This window comes from Mercurialis annua, linkage group LG8, assembly GCF_937616625.2.
Source record: "Mercurialis annua linkage group LG8, ddMerAnnu1.2, whole genome shotgun sequence".
NCBI classification, from domain to species: Eukaryota; Viridiplantae; Streptophyta; class Magnoliopsida; order Malpighiales; family Euphorbiaceae; genus Mercurialis; species Mercurialis annua.
In genome coordinates this window covers 16,308,782-16,335,124 of record NC_065577.1, presented here as the reverse complement: position 1 = coordinate 16,335,124, position 26,343 = coordinate 16,308,782, and the positions used below count along the sequence as shown (strand labels likewise).

The 26,343-nt window shown below is 40.8% G+C and overlaps 2 protein-coding genes across 2 annotated transcripts; one reads left to right on the top strand and one right to left on the bottom strand.

The window, feature by feature from the left end:
* Positions 1-1,819: 1,819 nt before the first annotated feature.
* Positions 1,820-3,240, top strand: LOC126661698 (uncharacterized). The gene is made up of 2 exons (XM_050355559.1): positions 1,820-2,450; positions 3,071-3,240. Exons 1-2 carry the CDS (start codon positions 1,820-1,822, stop codon positions 3,238-3,240), a joined length of 801 nt encoding a protein of 266 aa, XP_050211516.1.
* Positions 3,241-10,286: 7,046 nt separating this feature from the next.
* Positions 10,287-19,261, bottom strand: LOC126661697 (uncharacterized; the record flags this gene model as incomplete). The annotated part of the gene is made up of 16 exons (XM_056104128.1): positions 10,287-10,436; positions 10,575-10,660; positions 10,932-10,985; positions 11,137-11,839; positions 11,917-12,016; positions 12,100-12,417; positions 12,509-12,989; positions 14,245-14,291; positions 14,803-14,897; positions 15,070-15,213; positions 15,263-15,269; positions 15,912-17,023; positions 17,225-17,608; positions 17,681-17,967; positions 18,220-18,520; positions 18,722-19,261. Coding segments are annotated over 16 exons (4,809 nt in total), but the record flags the coding sequence as incomplete, so codon positions are not given.
* Positions 19,262-26,343: the final 7,082 nt, after the last annotated feature.

Genomic DNA, 26,343 nt, shown 5'->3' with positions numbered 1-26,343 from the left:
TTAAATGTGCGTTCGGTGTTTCGGCTGGAAACTTCTTGGGTTTCTTGGTTCACCAGCGGGGAGTAGAAATAGATAAGAACAAAGCCAAGGCGATCATCAATGCCGAACCACCCAAAACCAAGAAGCAGCTCCAGAGGCTCATCGGTCAAATAAATTTCCTAAGGCGATTCATAGCAAACACAGCAGGCTGACTTCGCAGTTGGAGTGTTCTGCTACGAGGAAAAGAGACCGACCAGTGGGTATGGACGAACGAGCTGCAAAAGGTGTTTGACGACTTAAAAGAATACTTGGCCAAACCTCCGGTCATGACCCCCTCAAAACTGAACAAACCGCTGTTACTTTATTTATCAGCTGCACATGAATCCCTGGGATGCATGCTCGCCCAAGAGGACAATGGGGTAGAAAGAGTGGTCTACTATCTAAGTCACGGGCTGACCGATACTGAGATTCGCTACTCCAACATAGAAAAGATGTGTTTGTGCCTGTACTTCACGTGCTGCAAGCTACGATATTACATGCTGCCGGTAGTGGTGTACGTACTATCCCAAACAGATATTATTAAGTATATTCTATCAAAACCATACTTAAGAAATCGGATTGGGAAGTGGGCGATCGCTATGTCCGAGTTTACATTAGTGTACGTTCCCCAGAGAGCAGTAAAAGGACAAGTGTTGGCCGATTTCCTGGCCGACCATCCTGGTATTACCCTTAGGGAGGAAACAATTAGTTGCTGCGACATAGCCATATGGGAGATGTGGTTCCATGGATCCAGAACTAGCCAGGGTGCAGGCGCCGAGGTACACATTGTCTCGCCCTTGGGGGCATCTTACCAACTATCGTTCAAACTCCAGTTTGAGTGTACCAACAATCAGGCAGAATACGAAGCCCTGATATTCGGTCTCGAAATTTTGGCCGAGCTGGGGGCAAAGGCAATCAACGTTAGAGGCGATTCTTAGTTGGTCATCAAACAAGTGAACGGGGAATTCAAATGCGAGTCTGAATTATTGGTGAGGTATTGCAACAAGGCGAAGCACCTGGTCGAAGGCTTTCAGGATACAAGGATGGAATACACCGAGAGGGCCGATAACGGTGTCGTGAATGATCTGGCTCAACACGGCATTGGGTACAAGATGAATCTCCAGTTTGACACAATCGAAAGAGAAACGCCGAATCTTCATACTGGGGGCATCACCATCGATGAAAGGAAATTTTCGGCCTACCAACTGGATTTTACCCAAGATTGGAGGACTGAAATCTTGAAATGGTTTGAGGAGCCAGACCATACGAACAGGAGGTTAAGGACCTTGGCCCTAAACTACGTCGTCTTAGCGGGCGAACTGTACAAAAAGGGTTTTGAAGGGTTGTTCTTCAGATGCATCAGCCCAAAGGAAACAATGCTAGCGATGGCCGAAGTGCATGAAGGGATAGCGGGTGCTCACCAGGCAGGCCCCAGAATGAGATGGTTGATCCATAAATACGGTTTCTATTGGCCGAAAATGGAACAAGACTGTGTGAGATATGCCAAGGGATGCGAAGCCTGCCAGAAATGTGGCCCGATACAGCATGTCCCGGCCGAAGAACTCCATTCCATCATCAAGCCATGGCCATTTTTAGAGGATGGGCGGTCGACCTCATAGGAAAAATATATCCTGGCTCGTCAGATGGTCATACTTTCGTCATCATCGCCACTTGCTATTTTACCAAGTGGGTCGAAGCAAAGCCTCTAAAATCTCCCACGCCAGAGGCTGTGATCAAGTTTTTTAAATAATACATCGTTCACCGACATGGGTTGTCCGAATCAATAACCACAGATCAAGGAATGATGTTCACAGGAGGCGACATAGTGTGGTGGGCTTCTCAGATTAAAATCAAAATGCTTCACTCAACACCATACTATGCACAAGCCAACGGACAGGCCGAGGCGACGAACAAGGCTATTAAGCTTATCGTTCAGAAGATGATTGAAGAAAACCCAAGACAATGGCATGTGTTGTTATCAGAAGCAGTTTGGGCCAATAGGACCAGCCAAAATTCGGCTATAGGAACTTCACCTTTCCGAATGGTATATGGTTATGATGCGATGTTGCCAATGGAGCTTACTGTGATGTCCACTCGTCGTCTATACCAGAATAGATTGTCCAAAAACTATTACTTTGACAAGATGATGATAGACTCCTTAGATCTCGACGAGGAAAGATTGGCGGCATTAGATCACCTTGAAGCCCAGAAAAGAAGGGTTGAAAGGGCATACAATAAGCGGGTGAAATCAAAGTCATTTGCCATAGGCAATATGGTATGGAAGGCGATCATACCTATTGGCCATAAAGACAAGCGACTAGGTAAATGGAGTCCGAATTGGGAAGGCCCGTTTATCGTGACTACCAAGTTGACCGGCGGTGCGTATGTTCATGCGAATATTGACGGAGAAGAACACGACAGGGCGATCAATGGTCAGTTTCTAAAAAAATATGTTCCCAGTTGTTGAGAAAACATCGACCGACGCTTGTTTGGAACCGATAAAGAGTGACACCTACAACAGATATTTATCGGACGTGCTAAGCCGATATGTGTTTTCACCAAGGCCGACATATGAACGGAAGTTTTTTTAGTTTATGTATTATTCGGCCAAGCACTGTCACAAGCTTGCTTTAGCAAGGCCGATACTTGTAGAAATCTTATGATATGATCGGCCATGTATTGTTACAGTTGAGTTTTTTCAACGGGTACTCCGTTTTTCTCAACTACTGGATGTAATAATTCGTAATAATAAAAATACAAACTCTTGGCAAATCGGACTTTGCGAGACCGATCAAATAAGTGCAAAATTAATACAATGGATTATGTAATATTCGGTCCCTCGGCCGATTCAAATTAAAAATAATATTGTCAAAAAGATACGGCCACCAGGCCGAATCAAGAGATCAGTACGATTCAAATATTAAAAAGAAAAACTGTTCTGGACTTAGAAATTATTACATAAAATTTCAAAAATGGCGAAAACAAGCGCCCAATTCACTACGGACTTGATTAAATTTTGTTATCACCGTATCATATTTCGGCTTGATCTTAGAAAGGTCCCCTTTGAGAAGGTTCCGCCGTTTCTTCACTTCTATCCCCTCTATCATTTCTTTATCCAGTGAAGCCTCAAGATCGCCGATGCTTCGTTGTTCTGACCCCAGTTCGAGTTGCATAGCGGCGATCTTCTCTTCTAGTTCTTTTGCACGTGTTAGGCGATCTTGAAGAGTAGTGACAGCAGACTTCACATTTGCCTTGAGAGAATCCAGCTTTCCCTCACCTCACGCTCCTGGCGAATCCGCTCACCATGTTTAAACTGAATCGAGACCGACTCATTGTACATTCTCTGAAAAGCTTCCATATAAGCCGAGAGCTTTGCCACAGCAGAACAGGCTTCTTTGTTCAATATTTCAGCAGGAGCATCGGCCAAAGCTGTCGCCGCCTTTCTCAGTTTCTCGACATTCTCGGGCGACTTGAAAAGCTGTATGCCCTCGTTCTTCATGCGCGCCATCACATCGAGATGATCTTCCCAGTTAGGAGCATGGCCGACCACCTCAGTCACCTGCTCGGCTTCAGGAGTTGGAATGGGGTCTTCATTCTCACTGTCCGAGTCTAGGAAAGCAGCTTCCTTGGCCGCTACATCATCTACAGGGGATGGGGAGACTGGAATCTGCCAAGTTTGTCCAGAGTAGAAAATTAGTTGCTAGGCGAAATGTTCCAAAACGAAAAATACAAAGGACATACCTTAGAAGTTTGAGATTGAGTTTTGTCGGCCCCAAGATTGAGATACTCGAAAGCTAAAGGCGACAGCAAAGCATGGGTCTCCATCCTTCTCAAAATCTCCGAGACGTTGGGAGCTTGGGAGCTAGTCGCCTTGGAATCTTGATTGTTCCCTTTGGCGTCTTGGGAATCGCCCATGTTCTGCTGAGCGCCCCCAGTATAGGTGTCTCCTTTCGATGAAGACTGGCAGCTTTGAGAGGGCGTCGCTGTGGGAGACGGATTGAACATGGCCGAACCTTGTAATTCGGGCCCTTTTTTCCCAGACTTCTTTGGTGCATCGATTCGTCCCTTTTTGGCTTTCGGCTCTTTCGAAGATGCTTTAGCAGCCCTTTTGCTTCTTTCCTTTCTTGGCCGCTGGGGTTTCTTCCTCGTCGTCGTTGTCCCAGTTGTCTTCCTTTTCGAAATGAGGAATGCCAATTGAAAGGAAAAGGTGAAGTTAGAACATAAAAAATCAATGAGCCAAAGCAATAGATGATCGCCCGTACCTGGGATTTTCTGGTAACCGATGCGCACCAGTTCATTTATAGCTTCTTCATCAGGTGGACATCGGATGCCATTATAAGTTACACCCAAATCGGTTAAATCTACTTTATCTTTTTTAGACTTCTTTTTCTTAGGTTTTTAATGGGGGTGATTGTGGTCATATTACACTTAGGGACGACTGGTGATTTATATTTAAATTTCGGCCGAAATTTTTCTAAAAAGAGTTGATAGAGTAGGTGTTTATATTTTTCCTCCCAAATTTTATCCCATTTTTTGTAGAAGTTTTGCCAAGCTATTCTCCTATGATTTCGCATTTTTAGATTCATACCTGGGTGATCTAGAGGGTCGAATTTGAATTTATAAAAGCGTTCAAAGCGAGATATTTCATAGTGATAACTGATAATACCTGTGAAAGTTTGGCGTTTCGGAGCCTGCAAAAGAAATAAATCGGCATGAGTAGGTTTTCTGTTTAAAGGAGGTAAATCAAAATTTTGAAGTGAAAGAATTTCTTTAGGCGACAGATCAAAGGAAGTTTGGACAATGGAGGTCCACCAGTTGGTGAATTCCGGAGTACAGGAAGGGGTGACTATAGGGCGAGACAGTTCGGCCAAAGGAGGAAGATAGGCTTTGTTTAGGCGGATAATATATTGGAGATCGGAGTAATTTTCTAGGGAAGTTCTATGGGTCCCGCGATTATTGAAGGCGATTAATAAAGGACAGGGAAGGCCTTGGCAGAAGCCGAATTGACGGGATACATAATTCGGACAGTATGGTTCCACTCCACTACGATCATAATCAAGCCCGGCTATTAAATCTCTTGATTTAAGGGCGATTCCCCAGTAAGGACCGCCGAGTTTCAGTCTTGGATCGGCTTGCACAGCTTCTTCCATATCCTCAACATACCATCCGACGAGTAACCAAGATGGTCGGTAGGCAAGTTGCAGTGCAGGGCATATCAGCTCAGGCGACCTAATGGCGTGGTTGTTAAAAACTTGGAGGACATCTAGAACGTGTGGAAGTCGGTTTCCTGCCGATATCAATTGAAAACCACACAGTTCGGCCTTGATAGGTGGACCGACTTCAAATAGTTCAGGGAAATACATGGCGAGCCACAACTGAACAATCCAAAGGGGACCGCCTGGGCACTTAAAAACTCTTAGATCTTTAGGAGGGGCAATATCGCCCAGGGAACGATACAGGTGCGCCAGTATGAATTCGCTTAAGTTGCATCGGCATCCATCGGCGAGTGCAGTGGCCAGGAGGAAGCAATCTTCGGTTACTCAGAAGGAGGAGGTACATAGCACGTAATTGGCAATAAAAAATGCCAGGAAGGCGATATGCTCCTTGTGATCAGGCTTATAGGGTTCCTCGCCCATAAAATGTTTTACAAAAGACCCGTAGCTTTTTTGTGCCTTGGTTAAGTTGAACTTTGGGGCATCGGCACGTAGATTGGGATTGATACGCTCGCCGTTGAGGGGAACATTGAGCATAAGTGCCAGGTCGAGCAAAGTAATCGTCATCGGAACAGATTTGAAGCAAAAGCAGTTTATGGCGCTTGACCAGAAGAGCGATGCACCCATGATGTAGTGTTTGGCAATCGGTCGGCTCGCCTTGCATAATTGAATAAGGTCGTGTATGCCTGAGTCGATCCATGGTTACCGGAAGTAAGGAGACAACCTGACCACCCATTTTGAGAACCCAGTGTGTTCGATCGGCCAGTTCCTGAAGGTGGTGCCGACCCAGACAGACGAGTGGTGGGGCAAGGAGAATCTAGGAGGAGCAGCTTCGTGAAAAGGGGAGGCTAGGTCGCACAGATGACTCGGCGAGGTGACAATAGGGCCGACACATATTTGGTCATCACCCACATCAATAATTACCTTAAATTCAGTATTCAGCGCGTTGGATCGGACATCGTCAATCTTGGAGGTTACTTGTTCAGCGAGGTTGTTGGGAGCTGCCATGATACCTGTAGTAAATCGCCCAGGTTAGACGAGTGAAAGAAACAATGGGCGATAATGAGAAGGCGAAGGCTTACCAAGAGAAACCTTGCAAAGTACTTGAGATTGCTGAGGAGAAAGAAAGCTTGTTGAATGCAGAGAAAATAGGTGAATGAGCAAATGAGACGGTATTTTTCTTAAAAGTGAAAAACTGGAGGAAGCCGAAAGGTCGTGGAGTTAAGACGTGGTATCGTGGAAGACAGCTGGTGATGATGTGGCGCGAAAGGGGGTACCAAACAGTCAATAGATGCGCACCCTTCTAATTCTGAATATGGTGATTTGGGCCGCAATGTTGGGCTGGGAAGCATCAAAGAAGGGCCTAAAAGAGGAACAAGCCCAAAATAAATGTTTCAGGCTTGTTGGGGGCATTGTTTACACCGGCTCAGAAAATTGCTGGACAAGAGCATCATATGGGCTTACCAGGGGATTCAGGCCCAATAGAAAAGTTTTTATTATTCTTCTTTTTATTAGGAATTTGTAACTCGTTAGGAGTGTTTTTCTTTCTAGAGTATTCTAGTTAAATTAGGAATCTCGATTGTTAGGAGTTATAAATAGCTTAGAGCTTCATTATTTTTATATCAACAAATCAATCAATCAAAAATCAAGCCCAATACTTTTTATCTCACAATCTCCGGATTGTTTTAATTTAGGAGTAGTTTTCGGTATTAATCTCGCCTGAGTTCGTAGCTCCCAGATTATTACTATTAGATCACGTGGTTAAGTGTCTTTAACCAAACAAACCCTGCGAATATCTACATAGGTTCGTTAAAATATCAAACCTCAAACCGATCCCGATTATAAATTCAAAGATTCGAATCCGGAATATTTCCAGGCGAACAAACTCTAACGTTACGAAAGTGAGACAAATATATTCTCTATCTAATGGTGGAAGTATATTTGTTCCACTTTGATAATCCATCTAAGGTGAAACAAATATACTCCCTATCTAATGGTGGAAGTATATTTGTTCTACTTTGATAATCCATCCAAGGTGGAACAAATATACTCTCCGTCTAATGGTGTAAGTATATTTGTTCCACTTTGATAATCCATCCAAGCAGTGACGGACGGACTCATGGGCCAAGGGGGACATTGGACCCTCTTAGAATTGAATTTTTTCTTTAGTACTTCTATATATATAGAGATTTTTAGGTAGACTCAGTCTACCACGTCATCTGTGAACTCGTCTATCACATTATGACATGTCATTAAAATAGTGGCATTATCGTAATTTTGTTTATTATTATTTTACACTTTTAAATAGTAATATTATGATAGTGCCCTTATTTTAATAACGTATTATAATGTGATAGGTTTAGTCTACACATAACATGATAGACTGAGTCTACTTAAAAATTTCTCCTCCTATATGTTAGTAATCTTTTTGTGGGTTATAAACCATAAAATGTCCCACATATGAAAAGTGAAACGAACAAGAGTGGAGTACTTTTAAGATTATCACCCAATATTTCAAACATCTCTTATTTTAGTAATGTAATCTATTAACTAATTAATTTGCATATTCATAAAAAATATTATCATTAATTTGCATATTAAATTAAAATATAATTAAAAACAAATAGACCAATATATTTAATAAATAAATAAATGATAAATAGTTTTAAATAATTTTAATAGTTATATTTTTTATTTTTACTAATATTAAATAGCACCTTAGTAGTTTTTTAAACTTCATTATATACTCTAATATACATTATTTTAACTATTTTTATATGACGAGGTTAGCGACGGACAAAGACATTCCGTCGCTAAATAATAGAAATATGAAAAGGCGGGCTGTCTCCTGCCATTTTGGCTACGGATTAGCGACGGATATTCCGTCGCTAAAGTGGCGGGACTACACCCGCCAAAAGTTCTCCCAAATTTGGCGACATATTAGATATTTGTCATAGATTTTGTCGCGAAAGTCAGAATTAGCGAAGGAAATGATTTTCGTCGCTAATATCCGTCACTAATTAGGAGATTTCTAGGAGTGACTAGTTTTCCAGCCTCTATTTATTAGTTAAATCAATTGTTGATCTAAATATAATATTTAATCACTACTTTAAAAAACCAAATAAGACATGCCTGTTTAACTAGGCCGATTAAAATCGAAGTCATTCCAATTCAATTCTTCTCTAAAAACTATAAATACATTTCAATCTTGTTTGAACTAAATTTTTAACAAAAATAGGAGACTATTACAATGGTTACATTGAGATACTGTTAGAACAACTAAATGATCACTGCAGTAGAACACTACTATATGACTATTTATTTACTTACATTATAAAAAATGTGGTTTAAAAGATTAACACTGAAGCTATTTTCATCCAATTAGCGACGAAATTTTCCGTCGCTAATATCGATTTGCGACGGAATGTCGACGGAACGAATCCGTCGGCACATTTTAGGTCGCTAATTATTTAGCGACCCAAAAAATTGGGCCGTCGCCAATTTACGGACGGAAGTGCCGTCGGTAAATTGGCCACGGTCATTCGGTATTTTGGTCGGTCAAGCCGACCAAATACCGACTGATTAGCGACGGATATTTCCGTCGGTAAAGTCGTCGCTAAACCGTCGGAATTGCCGTCGCTAAATAGCCCGGTTTCGTCGTTTTTTTAAGCTATTTAGCGACGGAATAATTCCGTCACTAAATAGCTCATATGTGGTCGCTAATTATTCAATATTTCGGCAGAAAATTTCTGTTTTTCGGCATTTTTCGATTTTTCCCTGTTTTTTAATAGATAAGTTAAATCATTAATCGCATACACGATTGACGACAAATAAACATAAACAAAAACACAAATATCTGAAAACGTTATATATATATATATAAAAAAAAGTAAAAAGTATACAACTCGCTAAATACTAAATAAGTCAAAATATGCAAACTGTATTACAAAATCCAAGTCCAAATACTATACTACCCCAAACTAGTAGTGTCATCAGCAAGTGGAGGTGGAGGTGGGGGGAACTGCGGGCGTAACTCTGGCGGGAGTGTAGTCATCAGCCGCGCAAGCTCAGTACGGATCCGCTCGTTAAAACCCGCCTCCACAGTACGGATCCGCTGCTCGACCCGCTCTTCAAAACCCGCCTCTACAGTACGGATCCGCTGCTCGAGCCGCTCCTCAACCTCTCTAGCAATGCGCTGCTCGATCTCCTCACTAACGACTGCCTGCTGCTGTGTCTGGGATGATCCGCCGCGGCGCAATCGGCTGCTCTGGCCGATGTAGGATGTTGAAGCCGATCCAATACCGTAGACTCGCTGCTTCTTGATTGCCTCGAGAGACAAAAATAACTTGTTCTCATCGATCGGCTCTGGAGGCGACGAACTCCCTTCCCCAGCCACCTGAGACTAGGTCGCTGCAGCAAGCTCTCCCTGAATACGGTCCTGAGATTGAAAAATACAAATTCAGAGTTTAGTGAAACATTATAAAAATACTTAACAAATATTAGTTTAAACCTACATTTCTAACAAAAATTCGGCAGCATTTTATCTACAATTTGATCATCACCCATTTTTCAGGGACATCCTGCAAACACTATAGACAACTCTGTTCAACTATACGTAATAGCAATCCCAACACCCACAACAAACACGTAAACATCCTATAAACAACGTCTATATAAAGTTATATTTATATCATATTAAACAGTCACTTAAGGTGAAAATAAACTTACATTTTTATCCTTTAACCTCTTGTCAACGAAGACAGTCTGATCAGCTTTGGTCAGGTGCAACCGTACATGCAACTCAGCCAAAGTGGGCTCTCGACCGAGCTCCTCAGTCTATCATATGAAATGAACAAATTAATTAGTAGATGAACAAAATATATAACACTATTATTAATATTAAAAACATACCATAACTGTCTTATGCCTCGTAGCCGATCGCGATCCTGCGGTATGTCGAACCGATCCGGTGCCAGCTCCGGACGGCTCACTCATCCGATTAGCTCGTGTTATATCGGACTTCTTCTTAGCCTCAGCAGTATCCCAGTCTCGCTTCTATGACGCCCAAGTATCAGCACTAACACTGCCCTCTTTTTTATCCGGCTTCATGTTGTGGAGAGTATCTTTGTACCGATATGCCGCATGTCGGTAGAAGACCCCTCTAATCAGTTCCTCAGGGTAGGTCGAGTCCCAGCAAAAACCCTTCTGCAAACCATTAATTAATAAAAATAATTAAAAATCAAAAAGAAAGTAAAATATTAATTTAAAATATTAATTTAACAACCTTGAACTCCTCGAAGTAGAAGCCCTTATGCTCTGCTGTCAGCTTCTTCCACGAGGAACCCTCAGTAAATCAGCTAGATCGGAAAATGGGCAAGATCGCCCTAGATGTTGTCCCGCTGTCGTTCCTGCTATCCAGTAACCTTTCTCTGTATATTACAAAAACACTTAGTTTTCACATTTTTGAAATAAAATTATTTTAAAAAAAAAGTTGTCAATCATACCTTGCAGCATCAGGTGTAACTCTAACCCTCCCAATCTCGTCCGTCGCTGGCGGCTCGTCCTGTGGCTGCGGATGTCTCGCCGCTCTCCGCGGCGCGGGTCTACCCGCTAGCACCTGCTGCTCAGCCCCGAGATCCGAGCCCTCAGGAGGATCCTGCTCTGGGTCGCCACGGCCGCATCAACGTCCGCGTCCCTGACCTGTATCCCTACCCTGGCCTCGGCCGGCGGAAGAACCACCTGAACCTCTCATATCTGCAAAAAAGATTACAAAACAATATTCGACAAGAAAAAAAATAAACACATCTATTATAAAAACCATAATACATAATTTATTAACAAAATAAAATTACTACATCAACAAACGTAAATAAAAGTCAAAATTCCCCAGGTATGACACTAAAACATGCAATTTCTATATCATCTTCCGCTCCAATGTCATCATCGTCTGATGAGGATGGTGGATAATCATCTTCTGTCTCTACTACTAGAGGGTTGTGTAATGCAGCCTCGTCCTCCTCGCCATTTGGATCAACTAAATTTGTCGGTTCGTCATTCGTTATGACATCAAGCGGATGTTCTGCACTATCATCTTGGCAAGCTGGAATAGTTGTTTCAGACATGTCTAGGTCAGAGCGAGCTTTTATCTTGCATACTGCCCACCAATCTTTCTTGTCCCGCTTTTTGCTAGGATAAGGTAAGTAATGTACTTGATCAGACTGTTCAGCTAAAATGAAAGGTTCGTATTTGTTGTACCTCTTTCTGCGATTAACATCCACTATGTTATACCGAGGATGGACTAACATACCAACCTTTTTCGTAGGATCAAACCAATTACATTTAAATAAAACCGTCCTTTTTATTGGTAGAGATGGATACTCTAACTCTATAATGTCAGTCAACACTCCATAAAAGTCGCTTTCAGCCGGACCGTAAACTGATCCTTTTACACAGACTCCGCTATTCATTGTAACCCGATCCTCCCCATATTCTTCAGTATTGAATTTAAACCTGTTCATACAGTAACCCTTGAATGTTTTGACCGATCTAAGCGGTCCTTTTGCAAAACTTAGAATATAGGGATTGGTACAAATAGTTGGGTCTTTCACCTGCAGCACAATAACATTTATACGGATCAACACGATAATATATACAACTACGACGATAAAGGTCCATAAATACTTACATCTTGCTCAAACCAAATGGCGAAATCACTCTCCAACTTGAATACAACTTCGTTCTGTGTGATTTCGGGGTTGATTTCATACAACTCGCCTTCAAAAACTCTATTTACAGGAATACGAGAAAATCAATACAATTTGTATAAAATTCTTCAATATTGAACTTAAATGTGTATATTAAGACTTACTCTCTGTAAGGTTCGATTTCAGGGCAATTCAGAAGTATATAGCTTCGGGCAGCAACATATTCAGCATCATCCAAATATCTGTTACGACAAGCACCTACAGATCGCCCTTTCGGTTTGAAAATAGATAATCTGTCGACATCATCATCAACGTCCATTTCACAAACTTCATTTCTTTGCATCCGACATGGTAGCATCAGATCACCATCCTTGAAATAGAAAAATGCAAATTTCGCTGTTTCCTTTAATAGATATCCGCTGCTGATGCTTCCTTCCACTCTGCCTTTATTCGTTACCTTATTTTTGAGTTTTCTCAGATATCTGCATAATCATATAATTAGTTCATTTACCTAATTATCGGTTGACAAAATAGAACTGTAAATATATTACCTTTCAAACGGATACATCCAACGATATTGAACAGGTCCTGCCATCATAGCTTCGTAAGGAAGGTGTACGGGGAGATGTTCCATCGAATCGGAAAAAAATCAGCGAAAATACACGTTCCAACTTGCACAGTATCTTCGGGATATCAAGCTCCAATCTCTCAAGATCTGCCTTTTTCAGCGATGTGGCAGTTAACTCTCTGAAGAATATACTCAACTCTGTTAAAGGATCCAACACTTCTAGCGGAAGAAGCTCCCGAAGAGCAATTGGCAAAAGTCTTTGCATGAAGACATGACAATCATGACTTTTCATGCCCATCCTCTTCAAACTGTTTAAATCAACACACCTAGACAAGTTGGACACGTAACCATCCGGAAACTTTAACTTTTGAATCCATTCGAGCAAAATCTTTTTTAATTCTTTGTCCAAAGCATACAAAGCCTTTGGATATCTACCGGTTTCCTCATCTTGTGCTAGGCCAGGACGATCACAAATCTTATTCAACTCTGCCCGAGATTTTGCCGTATCATTCGTCTTACCAGGTACATTGAGCACGGTATTGAAAACGTTGTCAAATACATTTTTCTCAATATGTCACGACCCATTTTCATGAATCGCGACCGGCGCTAGGGTATGGGTAATATAGTACCGAAACCCGTAGCTAGCCTTTCATTTAACATATAAACACATAAACCTGCAGAAAACCAATGCTCGGGGGCAACCGAGACTTCAGCCTAAAACTAGCAGTTATAATATTCAACAGTTAATATAACATGCTCATTCAATTCCGAGTCTAAAATAGATTCATCATAAATCAATGTCAATAATACAGCATGCCAGAGCAATATAACCAGTCGAACCAATCCGACAAAATATATAATAATAATAAGGACGTCTAGTTACTACTGCGGTCTAAGAATAAAATAGTTTCACTGTTTTACTAGAATAAAAGGAAACCTCCGAGGAAAAGTAAATGCGGAGATCACCAGACTCTCTCAGATCATAACCCTGGGGAAAATTGGGAAAACAACGGGGTCAGATATACTGAGATGAGTTCATACCACTATTTACATTTATTAAGTGGAAAACCTTTAAAACGTTTAAAACATTTAATAACGATATTACAGATAATAGTTGGAACCCTAATCCACAATTCTAAATAGTAATCATAATCCAATAGGTCTGGTCCCGAGAGCTGAGCTACACCGAGTTACTCTACCTGGTCCCGAGAGCTATGCTCACACCGAGTTACCACATTTCCATAAATACCTTACCCAGATCAATACCGGTGCGCACGCAGTCCTAATGATGCCCATTAGGTAGCACGTTCCAACTAAGAGCCATAATATAAAACAGTTCGAAATATACGTACAGTATATATATTTAATATTAAAATAACAATTTACTTAATAAAGCGGTAAATAGTAAATATAAACTCACTGCTTGCTAATCCGCGTGAAATACCGGCAAGCAACTAACTCTGGTTCGCCTCTGAAGCACGAACAGTAGACGAGTCTAGACAAATAAAATAATTATTAAAATCAGACCCTAACTCTAGAGAGTACTAGACACCACATAGGACTAGCACAATAACAAGTCAGGTAAATCATACAGAGTAACACAATACTCAATTAAATTAAAATGCCATAACAACAAGTCCTCCGAGTTCCCGCTTTAAAATCCATTTTAGAAAATATTATTTAAATATTATTTAAAGAATAAATTAATTTAAATCCCAAAATAACGGGTTAGCCGAGTTACCGATAACTGCCAGAGTAACCTCAATTGTCAGGCGACCCAGGTCTAACCTGACTCACAAATTAACCCAAAATTATAAACCATAGTTTATAATTTAAAAAATACCCCTTTAATATAAATTTGTGTTTTAAAGCGGAACACAATAACTTAAAATCCAAGTAACCAATAGTCACAATAATTTATTTACATAAAAAAAATATAAATAATAAAAAAATGATGAAACGTTTAAATCTTAAAATGTCAAATTGACATGCCTAGTTCATAAATTCTAAAATTTATATATTACCCGAGTAATTATAAATTATTGAATAAAATATTATTATCGTTTCCAATTATAATAATCAATTAAATTAAATAATAAATAAAAACTAACATTATTTCAGATGTAAATTAATGTTGACAACTTATAAGTCGGAACGAAATTCGAAAGTTAAAATCAAAATCAAAATCAATAACTTATGGAATCAATTTATCAAAACCATTAATAGTAAATGATCAAGATGGCCCTTTTTCCAATCTAATCAATTTGAAAGAATAAACCTGCCAACTCATCGTCCTCACCAAACCCAAATCACAACAATTAAATTCCTTACACAGAAACCATTATAACCAGCTTTCAAAACAACCAAACTTTCATAAATCCTTAACAATCCAAACTAACAAGTAATCAACTTCATTAAATTATAATAACAATAGTATTAATCATGAATAACAGTCACAGTTAAATAAAGAACAAGCCTACGGCCACAAAAAGAAATCAAAGTACGGTCGAATACGACGACAACAATCAACACGACGGAACATCACGACTCCAACAATTCAGCTAACCAATGAAAGATTACAGAAACAACATATGGCAGCAACAGTTCGGCAATAAGACCATAACAAAATCATATCAGACGCCCAAAGGACATAGAGTACACATTGATTCAAAATAATTGACGTACCGATGAATGGACGATTACGAACGTCCTGAATATAGAGAACGAACAGAATAATTTGATGACGAACACAAGTTCACAATGATGCTACAATAACAGCGAAAGTTCAATCACGAAACGGATAACCGATATCGACATAAAGATGGACGAATAATTGAAAGAATTCGAAGAGACTTACCAATATTTACAGGGAATGAGAGGAAGGTTTATGAGTGTTAGGTTTGGGTGTTTTTGAGGTGATAATCGGCTAGGGTTTGCAATAAACGTTTGATGAAACAAAAATAAGCAGAGCAACGTGTTTATATTCTAAGAAGAAAATGGTTCAGCAAAACTTAAGTTACACATGCATGGGCTTGTCCATGTTACAATTTGTATGGGCTTTTTAATACCTAATGGCCATCTATTATATTAATAGGCCTTCACGTGAAACATATGCATGATTTGCATGCAACAATATATTTTTCTCTTATTTTTTTTTTTTTAAACCGAACCGAAGATGAATCGAACCACAATTAATTTACGAAACTTCAAATACCCCTCAAAATACATCCGGAACCACGTCGGAAATTAATAAAATAAATTTAAAATTTTACGGGATATTACATTCTCCCCAACTAATTAAAAATTCGTCCTCGAATTTAACACGACAAGTAAATCACATCAGAACAACACGTAACACAAGTAAAAACTACAAAAGTCACAGAAAAACAAGATATCGTACCTCACGGAAAAAGAAAAGGATAGCGATTCCGCATATCCAACTCGGTCTCCCAAGTACACTCCTCTACAGAATGATTGCGCCAGAGAACTTTGACCATCGGAATCTCCTTGTTCCGCAATTTACGCACCTGCGTATCAACAATCTCAACTGGCTGTTCCTCATAGGACAGCTCCTGGTCAATCTCAACACTCTGAGGCACAATCACGTGTGAAGGATCAGAAATGCACTTTCTCAACATAGAAACGTGAAACACCGGATGTACTAACGACATGTCTGGCGGTAGAACCAGACGATAAGCCACAGCTCCAATCCTTTCCGAAATCTCATAAGGACCAATATACCTCGGTGCCAACTTTCCCTTGACACCAAAACGAACCACGCCTTTCATAGGCGAAACCCGAAGAAATACGAAATCACCAACCTGGAACTCAATGTCTTTCCTCTTCGGATCAGCATAACTCTTATGCCGACTAAAAGCAGTCTCTAACCTCCGCTTAATCAACGGTACCTTCTCAGAGGTAATCTGAATAATCTCCGCTCCCGAGAGTTTACGCTCTCCGACCTCCTCCCAACAGATAGGAGATCTACACTTGCGCCCGTACAAAGCCTCATACGGCGCCATCTCGATACTCGCATGATAACTGTTGTTATAGGAAAACTCAATCAACGGCAAATGAGTATCCCAGCTACCCTGAAAATCGAGAACACACATCCTGAGCATATCCTCCAACGTCTGAATAGTCCTCTCAGACTGACCGTCAGTCTGAGGATGAAAAGCTGTACTGAAATCCAACCGAGAACCCAAGGATTCCTGTAACGCCTTCCAAAACCTCGAAGTAAACACAGAACCTCTGTCTGAAACAATAGAAACCGGTACACCATGCAAACTGACAATCCTGTCGATGTACAACTGAGCCAACCTCGAAGCAGTATACGAAACCTTTATCGGAAGGAAATGAGCTGACTTAGTCATACGGTCAACTATTACCCAGATGGAATCGTATCCCTGTCGAGTACGTGGTAACCCAACCACAAAATCCATAGCAATTCGCTCCCACTTCCACTCTGGAATAGGTAGTGGCTGCAGATAGCCAAAAGGTCTCTGATGTTCCAGCTTCACCTGCTGGCAAGTCAGACACTTAGAAACATACTCAGCGACATCCTTCTTCATCCCGCTCCACCAGTAGGTACCCTTAAGATCATGGTACATCTTAGTAGAGCCCGGATGAATACTATAAGCAGACTTGTGCGCTTCTTCCAGAATCTGGTCCCTCAAACCATCTGAATCCGGAACACACAGTCTCGAACCATGTCTCAGAACACCATCCACAAAAGTAAACTCAGAATTACTGTCCTGCTGAATCTCCTCAATAATCCGTTTCAACTGTGGATCCTCAGCTTGTAAAGCTTTGATCCGATCAATCAAAACAGGTTGCACTTGCAACTGTGCTAACAAACAACCAGCCTGAGAAATCTGCAAACCATAGCCCGAAGCTATCAAACTGTGCCACTCTCTAACCATGGGTCTACGCCCAATCTCAGAAATATGAGCCAAGCTGCCCGAAGACTTGCGACTCAACGCATCGGCTACCACATTAGCCTTACCAGGATGGTACTGAATAGTACAGTCGTAGTCTTTCAGCAACTCTAACCACCTCCTCTGTCTCAAGTTCAACTCTCTCTGATCAAAGATATATTTCAGACTCTTATGATCAGTGAAAATCTCACAAGTAGCACCATACAAATAATGTCTCCAGATTTTCAGCGCAAAAACCACAGCTGCCAACTCTAAATCATGAGTAGGGTAATTCACCTCATGCTTCTTCAACTGTCTGGAAGCATAGGCAATCACATGTCCATGTTGCATCAGAACGCAACCCAAACCAATCCGAGACGCATCACAATACACTGTGAACCCATCAATGCCAGAAGGCAATGCCAACACCGGAGCTGTAGTCAAAATCTCCTTGAGCTTCTCAAAGCTCGCCTCGCACTTGTCAGTCCACTCAAACTTGACACCCTTCTGTGTCAGTTTAGTCAAAGGTGCAGATATTCTGGAGAAATCTTGCACGAACCGACGATAGTAGCCAGCTAAACCCAGAAAACTTCTGATCTCGGTAACTGACCTTGGCCTTTGCCAATCCATGACCGCCTCAATCTTCTTCGGATCAACCTTGATCCCATCTTTCGACACCACGTGTCCTAGAAAGGTAACCTGATCCAACCAGAACTCACATTTTGAGAACTTAGCGTACAACTGATGCTCACGCAACGTCTGTAGTATAGTCCTCAAATGGTAAGCATGCTCCTCCTCACTCCGAGAATAGATCAAAATGTCATCAATGAAGACGATAACAAATTGATCCAAAAACGGTTTGAACACTCTGTTCATCATATCCATAAACGCTGCTGGTGCGTTCGTCAGACCAAAGGACATAACCAGAAACTCAAAATGTCCATAACGAGTCCGAAAAGCAGTCTTAGGCACATCTGCATCACGGATCCGTAGCTGATGATACCCAGACCTCAAATCAATCTTGGAAAAACACTTCGCACCCTGCAACTGGTCAAACAGATCATCGATGCGAGGAAGAGGATATCTGTTCTTGACAGTAGCCTTATTCAACTGTCTGTAGTCGATACACAGCCGAAAGGAACCGTCTTTCTTCTTTACAAACAGAACTGGAGCACCCCACGGAGAAGTACTCGGTCTGATGAACCCGCTATCCAACAACTCTTGTAACTGGTCCTTCAACTCCTTCAGCTCTGCAGGAGCCATCCGATACGGCGGTATCGAAATCGGAGCTGTACCAGAAACCACATCAATGCAAAACTCAATATCACGATCAGGTGGTAATCCAGGCAATTCCTCTGGAAACACATCAGTGAACTCATTCACTATCGGAACACTATGCATATCACCACTACTAGTCTCCAAATCACGAACCACAGCAAGAAAACCCTGGCAACCCTTGCCTAACATCCGCTTCGCCTTGATGGCGGAAATCAGATTCTTAGGTGTCTCTGCCTTTTCTCCCTGAAAGGAAAAAGGTAGATCACCTGGAATCCTGAACTCGACTGACTTCCCTCGACAATCAATAGAAGCATAATGGCGTGACAACCAGTCCATCCCCAAGATAACATCAAAAGAAAGAACGTCAAGTACAATCAAATCAGCACATAATTCTCTACCCTGAATAACCACAGGACAAGAAGGATAGACGACGTCCACTACTACACCTTCAGACATAGGTGTAGACACAGCTAGAGGTTCACTTAAAACAGATGGTTCTCTACCCAATTTCCCAGCAAAACATGTAGATACAAACGAATGAGTTGCACCCGCATCAAATAACACTAAAGCATCTATAAAAGAAATCGGAATGGTACCTTGCACCACAGCATTTGATGCACGCGCATCCTGAGGAGTAAGTGCGAACACTCTGGCCTGACCATGCGGCTGCTGTTGCGAACTCTGTCCAGTACCATAACCGTTGGAACTTCTACCGCCGTTACCACGGCCACCAAAACCTCTGCCACTAGAACCACGGCCCCGCTGGCCACCAAAAGATGCTGCAGGTTGAGAGTACCCTACAGACTGTGTAAACGCAGGTCTCTGCTGCTGATAAGATGACTGCGCCACACTGGAGTTAGACATCTGCTGCCCAGATGTCGGACACTCCCTGGAGAAATGACCCGGCTGGCCACAAGTGAAACAACCTCCAGGAGCTAACTGGCACTGACCATAATGCCTACATCTGCAATTCTGGCAGAATGGAATGTTCGATCCACCACTGTACCCGCGTCCTGAACCACGGTTGCTCCCACTGCTACTGGAACTGTACGGAGCACTCCTGGCACTATGCCTCCCTTTGTTGTGAGTCCGTCGACTCCCCCTGTTGGCCTGAGAAGAGCCACTGTAGTAATTTCCACTACTATGCTGCACTGGGGCCTGTTGCCCCCCACTAGGAACGTCACTCTTTCCCTTCTGATTCTGGAAAGGGTCAGAGATCGTTCCAAACTGAACCATCGAATTCTCCATCCGTCGCGCACTATCCACTAACCGGGCAAACTCCATGTTTGTCCCTATCAGCAAAGGAAGAAACTCCGAGCCTAAACCCCTAACATAACGGTCGTTCACTCGCTCTTGATCACCCTGAAGATCTGTAGCAAACCGCCCCAAACGTACAAACTCAGTAGTGTAGTCTGTCACTGATCTATCCCCCTTCTTCAAATTTAGCAGCTTTTCTCTGAAACTCTTAGTAACAGAGAAGGGTAGATAGTAACCTCTGAACCTGATCACAAAATCAGCCCAAGACAAAGTATCCATAACTGGCCTGATGTTATCACGATACCAGTCCTTAGCTGGACCCTTCAGCGACATCTCCACAAGCATCACTGATTGACGATCAGAAGCTTGAATCCTCTGACTGTTGTACTCAAATTCCTCCAAAAAGTCAAGAGCATCCCCAGTACTATCAAAAGAAGTCGGATTCAACTTCAAGTAGGTCATCACCAACTCTCTGTCTGTTGGAATATGACCGACACCAGCAAGTCCACCAATACCAGCTACAGCACCAACCTGAGGTTGCTGTTGCTGCGCTAACTGACCCAGTATATTACACTGATTCTTCAGTAGAGCCTGATTGTTCTGCATCTCGACAACGCCAGCCAAGAAAGTAGTGAAGTCGAACGCTTGCATATTTGGTGCTTGTTGCACCTCTGGTGCCTGCTGCACATTCGGTGCCTGAACACCTGCTGCACCGCGTCCTCTAGCTCCACCTCTACCAGCACCAGCTCCTCTGCCTCTACCAGCACCTCTACCTCTGCCAGCACCTCCACCTCGACCACGTCCAGCATTAGCCTGAACAGGTGGTACGTTCTGATCGACTTCCATGGAAATCGCATCATCAGCCACAGCTTCTTACTCTGCCGCAGCACGAGCACGAGTACGAATAACATTGTCCATATCCTAAGATTGAACAACAACAATTTAAATAACAGGTATTTCATACCTAAGTATGAACAAAACAAGCAACATAAAGGGTTTCCCAAGAAATCAACAGCAATAAAATGTTCACCCAAGTGAAATAAAATTAGCATTTAACAATATCAAATCAACATACAATGACTGACTCGACGCAATCCTATTGGTGTAGGCAGAATGTTTTAAAAATCAAAAGATGACGTTTTAAAAGACATGACAGAAACCTATATCCGCAGTAGTTCCTAAGACACAACAATACTTAACAGAGTAAACACATAGCAAGCAATGGCCTTGGTTTGAAACCAAAGCTCTGATACCAAGTTTGTCACGACCCATTTTCATGAATCGCGACCGGCGCTAGGGTATGGGTAATATAGTACCGAAACCCGTAGCTAGCCTTTCATTTAACATATAAACACATAAACCTGCAGAAAACCAATGCTCGGGGGCAACCGAGACTTCAGCCTAAAACTAGCAGTTATAATATTCAACAGTTAATATAACATGCTCATTCAATTCCGAGTCTAAAATAGATTCATCATAAATCAATGTCAATAATACAGCATGCCAGAGCAATATAACCAGTCGAACCAATCCGACAAAATATATAATAATAATAAGGACGTCTAGTTACTACTGCGGTCTAAGAATAAAATAGTTTCACTGTTTTACTAGAATAAAAGGAAACCTCCGAGGAAAAGTAAATGCGGAGATCACCAGACTCTCTCAGATCATAACCCTGGGGAAAATTGGGAAAACAACGGGGTCAGATATACTGAGATGAGTTCATACCACTATTTACATTTATTAAGTGGAAAACCTTTAAAACGTTTAAAACATTTAATAACGATATTACAGATAATAGTTGGAACCCTAATCCACAATTCTAAATAGTAATCATAATCCAATAGGTTTGGTCCCGAGAGCTGAGCTACACCGAGTTACCACTGACCACACTTATCCCAGAGTCCCGAGAGCTGAGCTACACCGAGTTACTCTACCTGGTCCCGAGAGCTATGCTCACACCGAGTTACCACATTTCCATAAATACCTTACCCAGATCAATACCGGTGCGCACGCAGTCCTAATGATGCCCATTAGGTAGCACGTTCCAACTAAGAGCCATAATATAAAACAGTTCGAAATATACGTACAGTATATATATTTAATATTAAAATAACAATTTACTTAATAAAACGGTAAATAGTAAATATAAACTCACTGCTTGCTAATCCGCGTGAAATACCGGCAAGCAACTAACTCTGGTTCGCCTCTGAAGCACGAACAGTAGACGAGTCTAGACAAATAAAATAATTATTAAAATCAGACCCTAACTCTAGAGAGTACTAGACACCACATAGGACTAGCACAATAACAAGTCAGGTAAATCATACAGAGTAACACAATACTCAATTAAATTAAAATGCCATAACAACAAGTCCTCCGAGTTCCCGCTTTAAAATCCATTTTAGAAAATATTATTTAAATATTATTTAAAGAATAAATTAATTTAAATCCCAAAATAACGGGTTAGCCGAGTTACCGATAACTGCCAGAGTAACCTCAATTGTCAGGCGACCCAGGTCTAACCTGACTCACAAATTAACCCAAAATTATAAACCATAGTTTATAATTTAAAAAATACCCCTTTAATATAAATTTGTGTTTTAAAGCGGAACACAATAACTTAAAATCCAAGTAACCAATAGTCACAATAATTTATTTACATAAAAAAAATATAAATAATAAAAAAATGATGAAACGTTTAAATCTTAAAATGTCAAATTGACATGCCTAGTTCATAAATTCTAAAATTTATATATTACCCGAGTAATTATAAATTATTGAATAAAATATTATTATCGTTTCCAATTATAATAATCAATTAAATTAAATAATAAATAAAAACTAACATTATTTCAGATGTAAATTAATGTTGACAACTTATAAGTCGGAACGAAATTCGAAAGTTAAAATCAAAATCAAAATCAATAACTTATGGAATCAATTTATCAAAACCATTAATAGTAAATGATCAAGATGGCCCTTTTTCCAATCTAATCAATTTGAAAGAATAAACCTGCCAACTCATCGTCCTCACCAAACCCAAATCACAACAATTAAATTCCTTACACAGAAACCATTATAACCAGCTTTCAAAACAACCAAACTTTCATAAATCCTTAACAATCCAAACTAACAAGTAATCAACTTCATTAAATTATAATAACAATAGTATTAATCATGAATAACAGTCACAGTTAAATAAAGAACAAGCCTACGGCCACAAAAAGAAATCAAAGTACGGTCGAATACGACGACAACAATCAACACGACGGAACATCACGACTCCAACAATTCAGCTAACCAATGAAAGATTACAGAAACAACATATGGCAGCAACAGTTCGACAATAAGACCATAACAAAATCATATCAGACGCCCAAAGGACATAGAGTACACATTGATTCAAAATAATTGACGTACCGATGAATGGACGATTACGAACGTCCTGAATATAGAGAACGAACAGAATAATTTGATGACGAACACAAGTTCACAATGATGCTACAATAACAGCGAAAGTTCAATCACGAAACGGATAACCGATATCGACATAAAGATGGACGAATAATTGAAAGAATTCGAAGAGACTTACCAATATTTACAGGGAATGAGAGGAAGGTTTATGAGTGTTAGGTTTGGGTGTTTTTGAGGTGATAATCGGCTAGGGTTTGCAATAAACGTTTGATGAAACAAAAATAAGCAGAGCAACGTGTTTATATTCTAAGAAGAAAATGGTTCAGCAAAACTTAAGTTACACATGCATGGGCTTGTCCATGTTACAATTTGTATGGGCTTTTTAATACCTAATGGCCATCTATTATATTAATAGGCCTTCACGTGAAACATATGCATGATTTGCATGCAACAATATATTTTTCTCTTATTTTTTTTTTTAAACCGAACCGAAGATGAATCGAACCACAATTAATTTACGAAACTTCAAATACCCCTCAAAATACATCCGGAACCACGTCGGAAATTAATAAAATAAATTTAAAATTTTACGGGATATTACACAATATGCATGACATCGATATTATGCCGGATCACATTTGTCCTCCAATACGTTAAATCCCAAAATATACTCTTTCGGTTCCAACCACGGCCTTTAGATAGTTCATCATTCGTAGCCTTAGCATCATTATCATAGGCCATCTTAAACCCCAGACCGTCCACCTCTGCTAACACTTCATCTTCAGTGCTCATACCTCCAAATTTTTGCCTTACTTTTTTGCCTTTTCGGAATTCAGTAACATTCCGACGGAAATGGTGACCCGTAGGTAAAAATTTTCTGTGGCAATCAAACCATGATTGTTTACCACTCTCGGGCAACGTGAATGCCTCGGTTTTTTCCATACAATGCGGACATGCCAGTCTTCCTGACGTGCTCCAGCCAGATAAAATTGAATAAGCGGGAAAGTCATTAATTGTCCACATAAGCGCCGCCCTCATTTGAAAATTCTGCCGTCTTTGAATGTCATACGTCCGGATTCCAGATTCCCACAACTGATTCAACTCCGCTATTAACGGTTGGAGGAAAATATCCATATGGTTTTTTGGATTTCCGGGTCCCGGGACAAGTATTGTCAGAAACATAAACTCATCCTTCATGCACATGCCAGGAGGGAGATTATACGGCGTCACAATAACTGGCTAGGAAGAATATCGTGACCTAAAACTACCAAATGGTTGAAACCCGTCAGTACATAACCCTAGCCTGATATTTCTTTTTTCGTCTGCAAAATATGTATGCAACTCACTGAATCGTTTCCAAGCCGGAGAGTCAGAAGGATGACACATCTTCTCGTCTTCCATTTCATATTCGGCGTGCCATGTCATATGTTTAGCCGTGGCTTTGGAAGCGTACAACCTTTGCAGCCTCGGAGTTAAAGGGAAATAAAACATTTTTTTATACGGAACGTTAGCCCTTCTTTTGGCCGAATTGCTTTTCGTAACAGGTTTCCACCGAGGAAATGTGCAAACTTTACAGTGGGTTAAATCCTCGTCTGCCCCCCAATAAATCATACAGTTGTGGAAACAGCAATCAATAACCTCAACCGGCAACCCGAGACATTTCACCAGCTTCTTGATATTAGTAAAATTTTCGGCATTTTGTTGTTCTCTGGAAGCAGTTCTTGCAATAAACGGCAAGTGTCATCAATCAAAGATATCGACCCCTGATGTCAACACTTAATATCCAAAATTTCAACAGATGTGGACAGGGGTGAATGTCTACTATTTCCGGGCCATATTTCTTCTTCTGCCGCACTCATCATATCAAAAAACTATGAGCTTCTTCATTCGGGGTCTCTTCCTCAAACACTTCAGGACCAACAGCATCAATAACCATTCTCTGACCGGAGTTTAAATCTCCCCCTCCCTCATTATAGTAATCGTATTCATTACCCGGCTGCTGAACAACATGAGGGACATTCACCTCACCGTGGTGAATCCAGACATAGTAATCTGGAACAAACCCAGACTGCAAGACATGTAGTTTGACAACTTCTACATCTCAAAAATTCGTATTTCTACATTTTGTCCTAGAACATGGGCATTTTATCTCTTATCCACTCATACACTCTGGATGTTGTATAGCAAAATTCACAAACTCTTCAAGATTAGGGAAAAAATCTGGCGCCAAGAAGCCTCTGTCATGCCTCGTATACATCCAACTGCGGTCTGGATTCATTTCTGGAGGACGTACAGTTGGGTACTGGTTCATAAGCTCAACATATCAAAGTCAATGTAATTGACTGCTAAAAGGGTAGGGTCCTATCCCATTCGCAAAACTGGCTCCCCATAATTTGATCACGATATATGCATGAATAGGGAAAAAATATTAGGCAGCCTTCCAGCGTCGTTCCCCAGGTGAATTATATAATATAGGGTTTGTAACGCTAATTATATGTTCCGTAAGGAATAAGCGTTGCACAGCCTATATTAAATAGGCACCCGGAGAACATACGCCAGAAAACTACCTAATATTTTTATACCATATCCATACATATATATTTTTTCGTGATCAAGTTACGCGGATGAAATCCCGTGTCGTTAAAATCTCTTGAACACACGGGACGGGTTTCTACGGCTAGGTAAGATTTTATTTGGTGGGAATAAAATCTTTGTTAAATAAATTTAGTTGTTATTTAATTTACTGTAACTACTACAAATTAAATGCAAAAATGTAGTAACACTTACTTGTTGAAGAGCAGAACCGCAATAAATAGGAGATAAGCGATGTAAACAGACGACAACGGCTATGATCAGCGGCTATCGGCAATCGTCAGAAACAAACCTACATTAATAGTTTTGGATCGGATTATCATAACAATACAAATTAATACTTTATCAAGATACGTTTTTTTCAATATTCTAAATGTTAT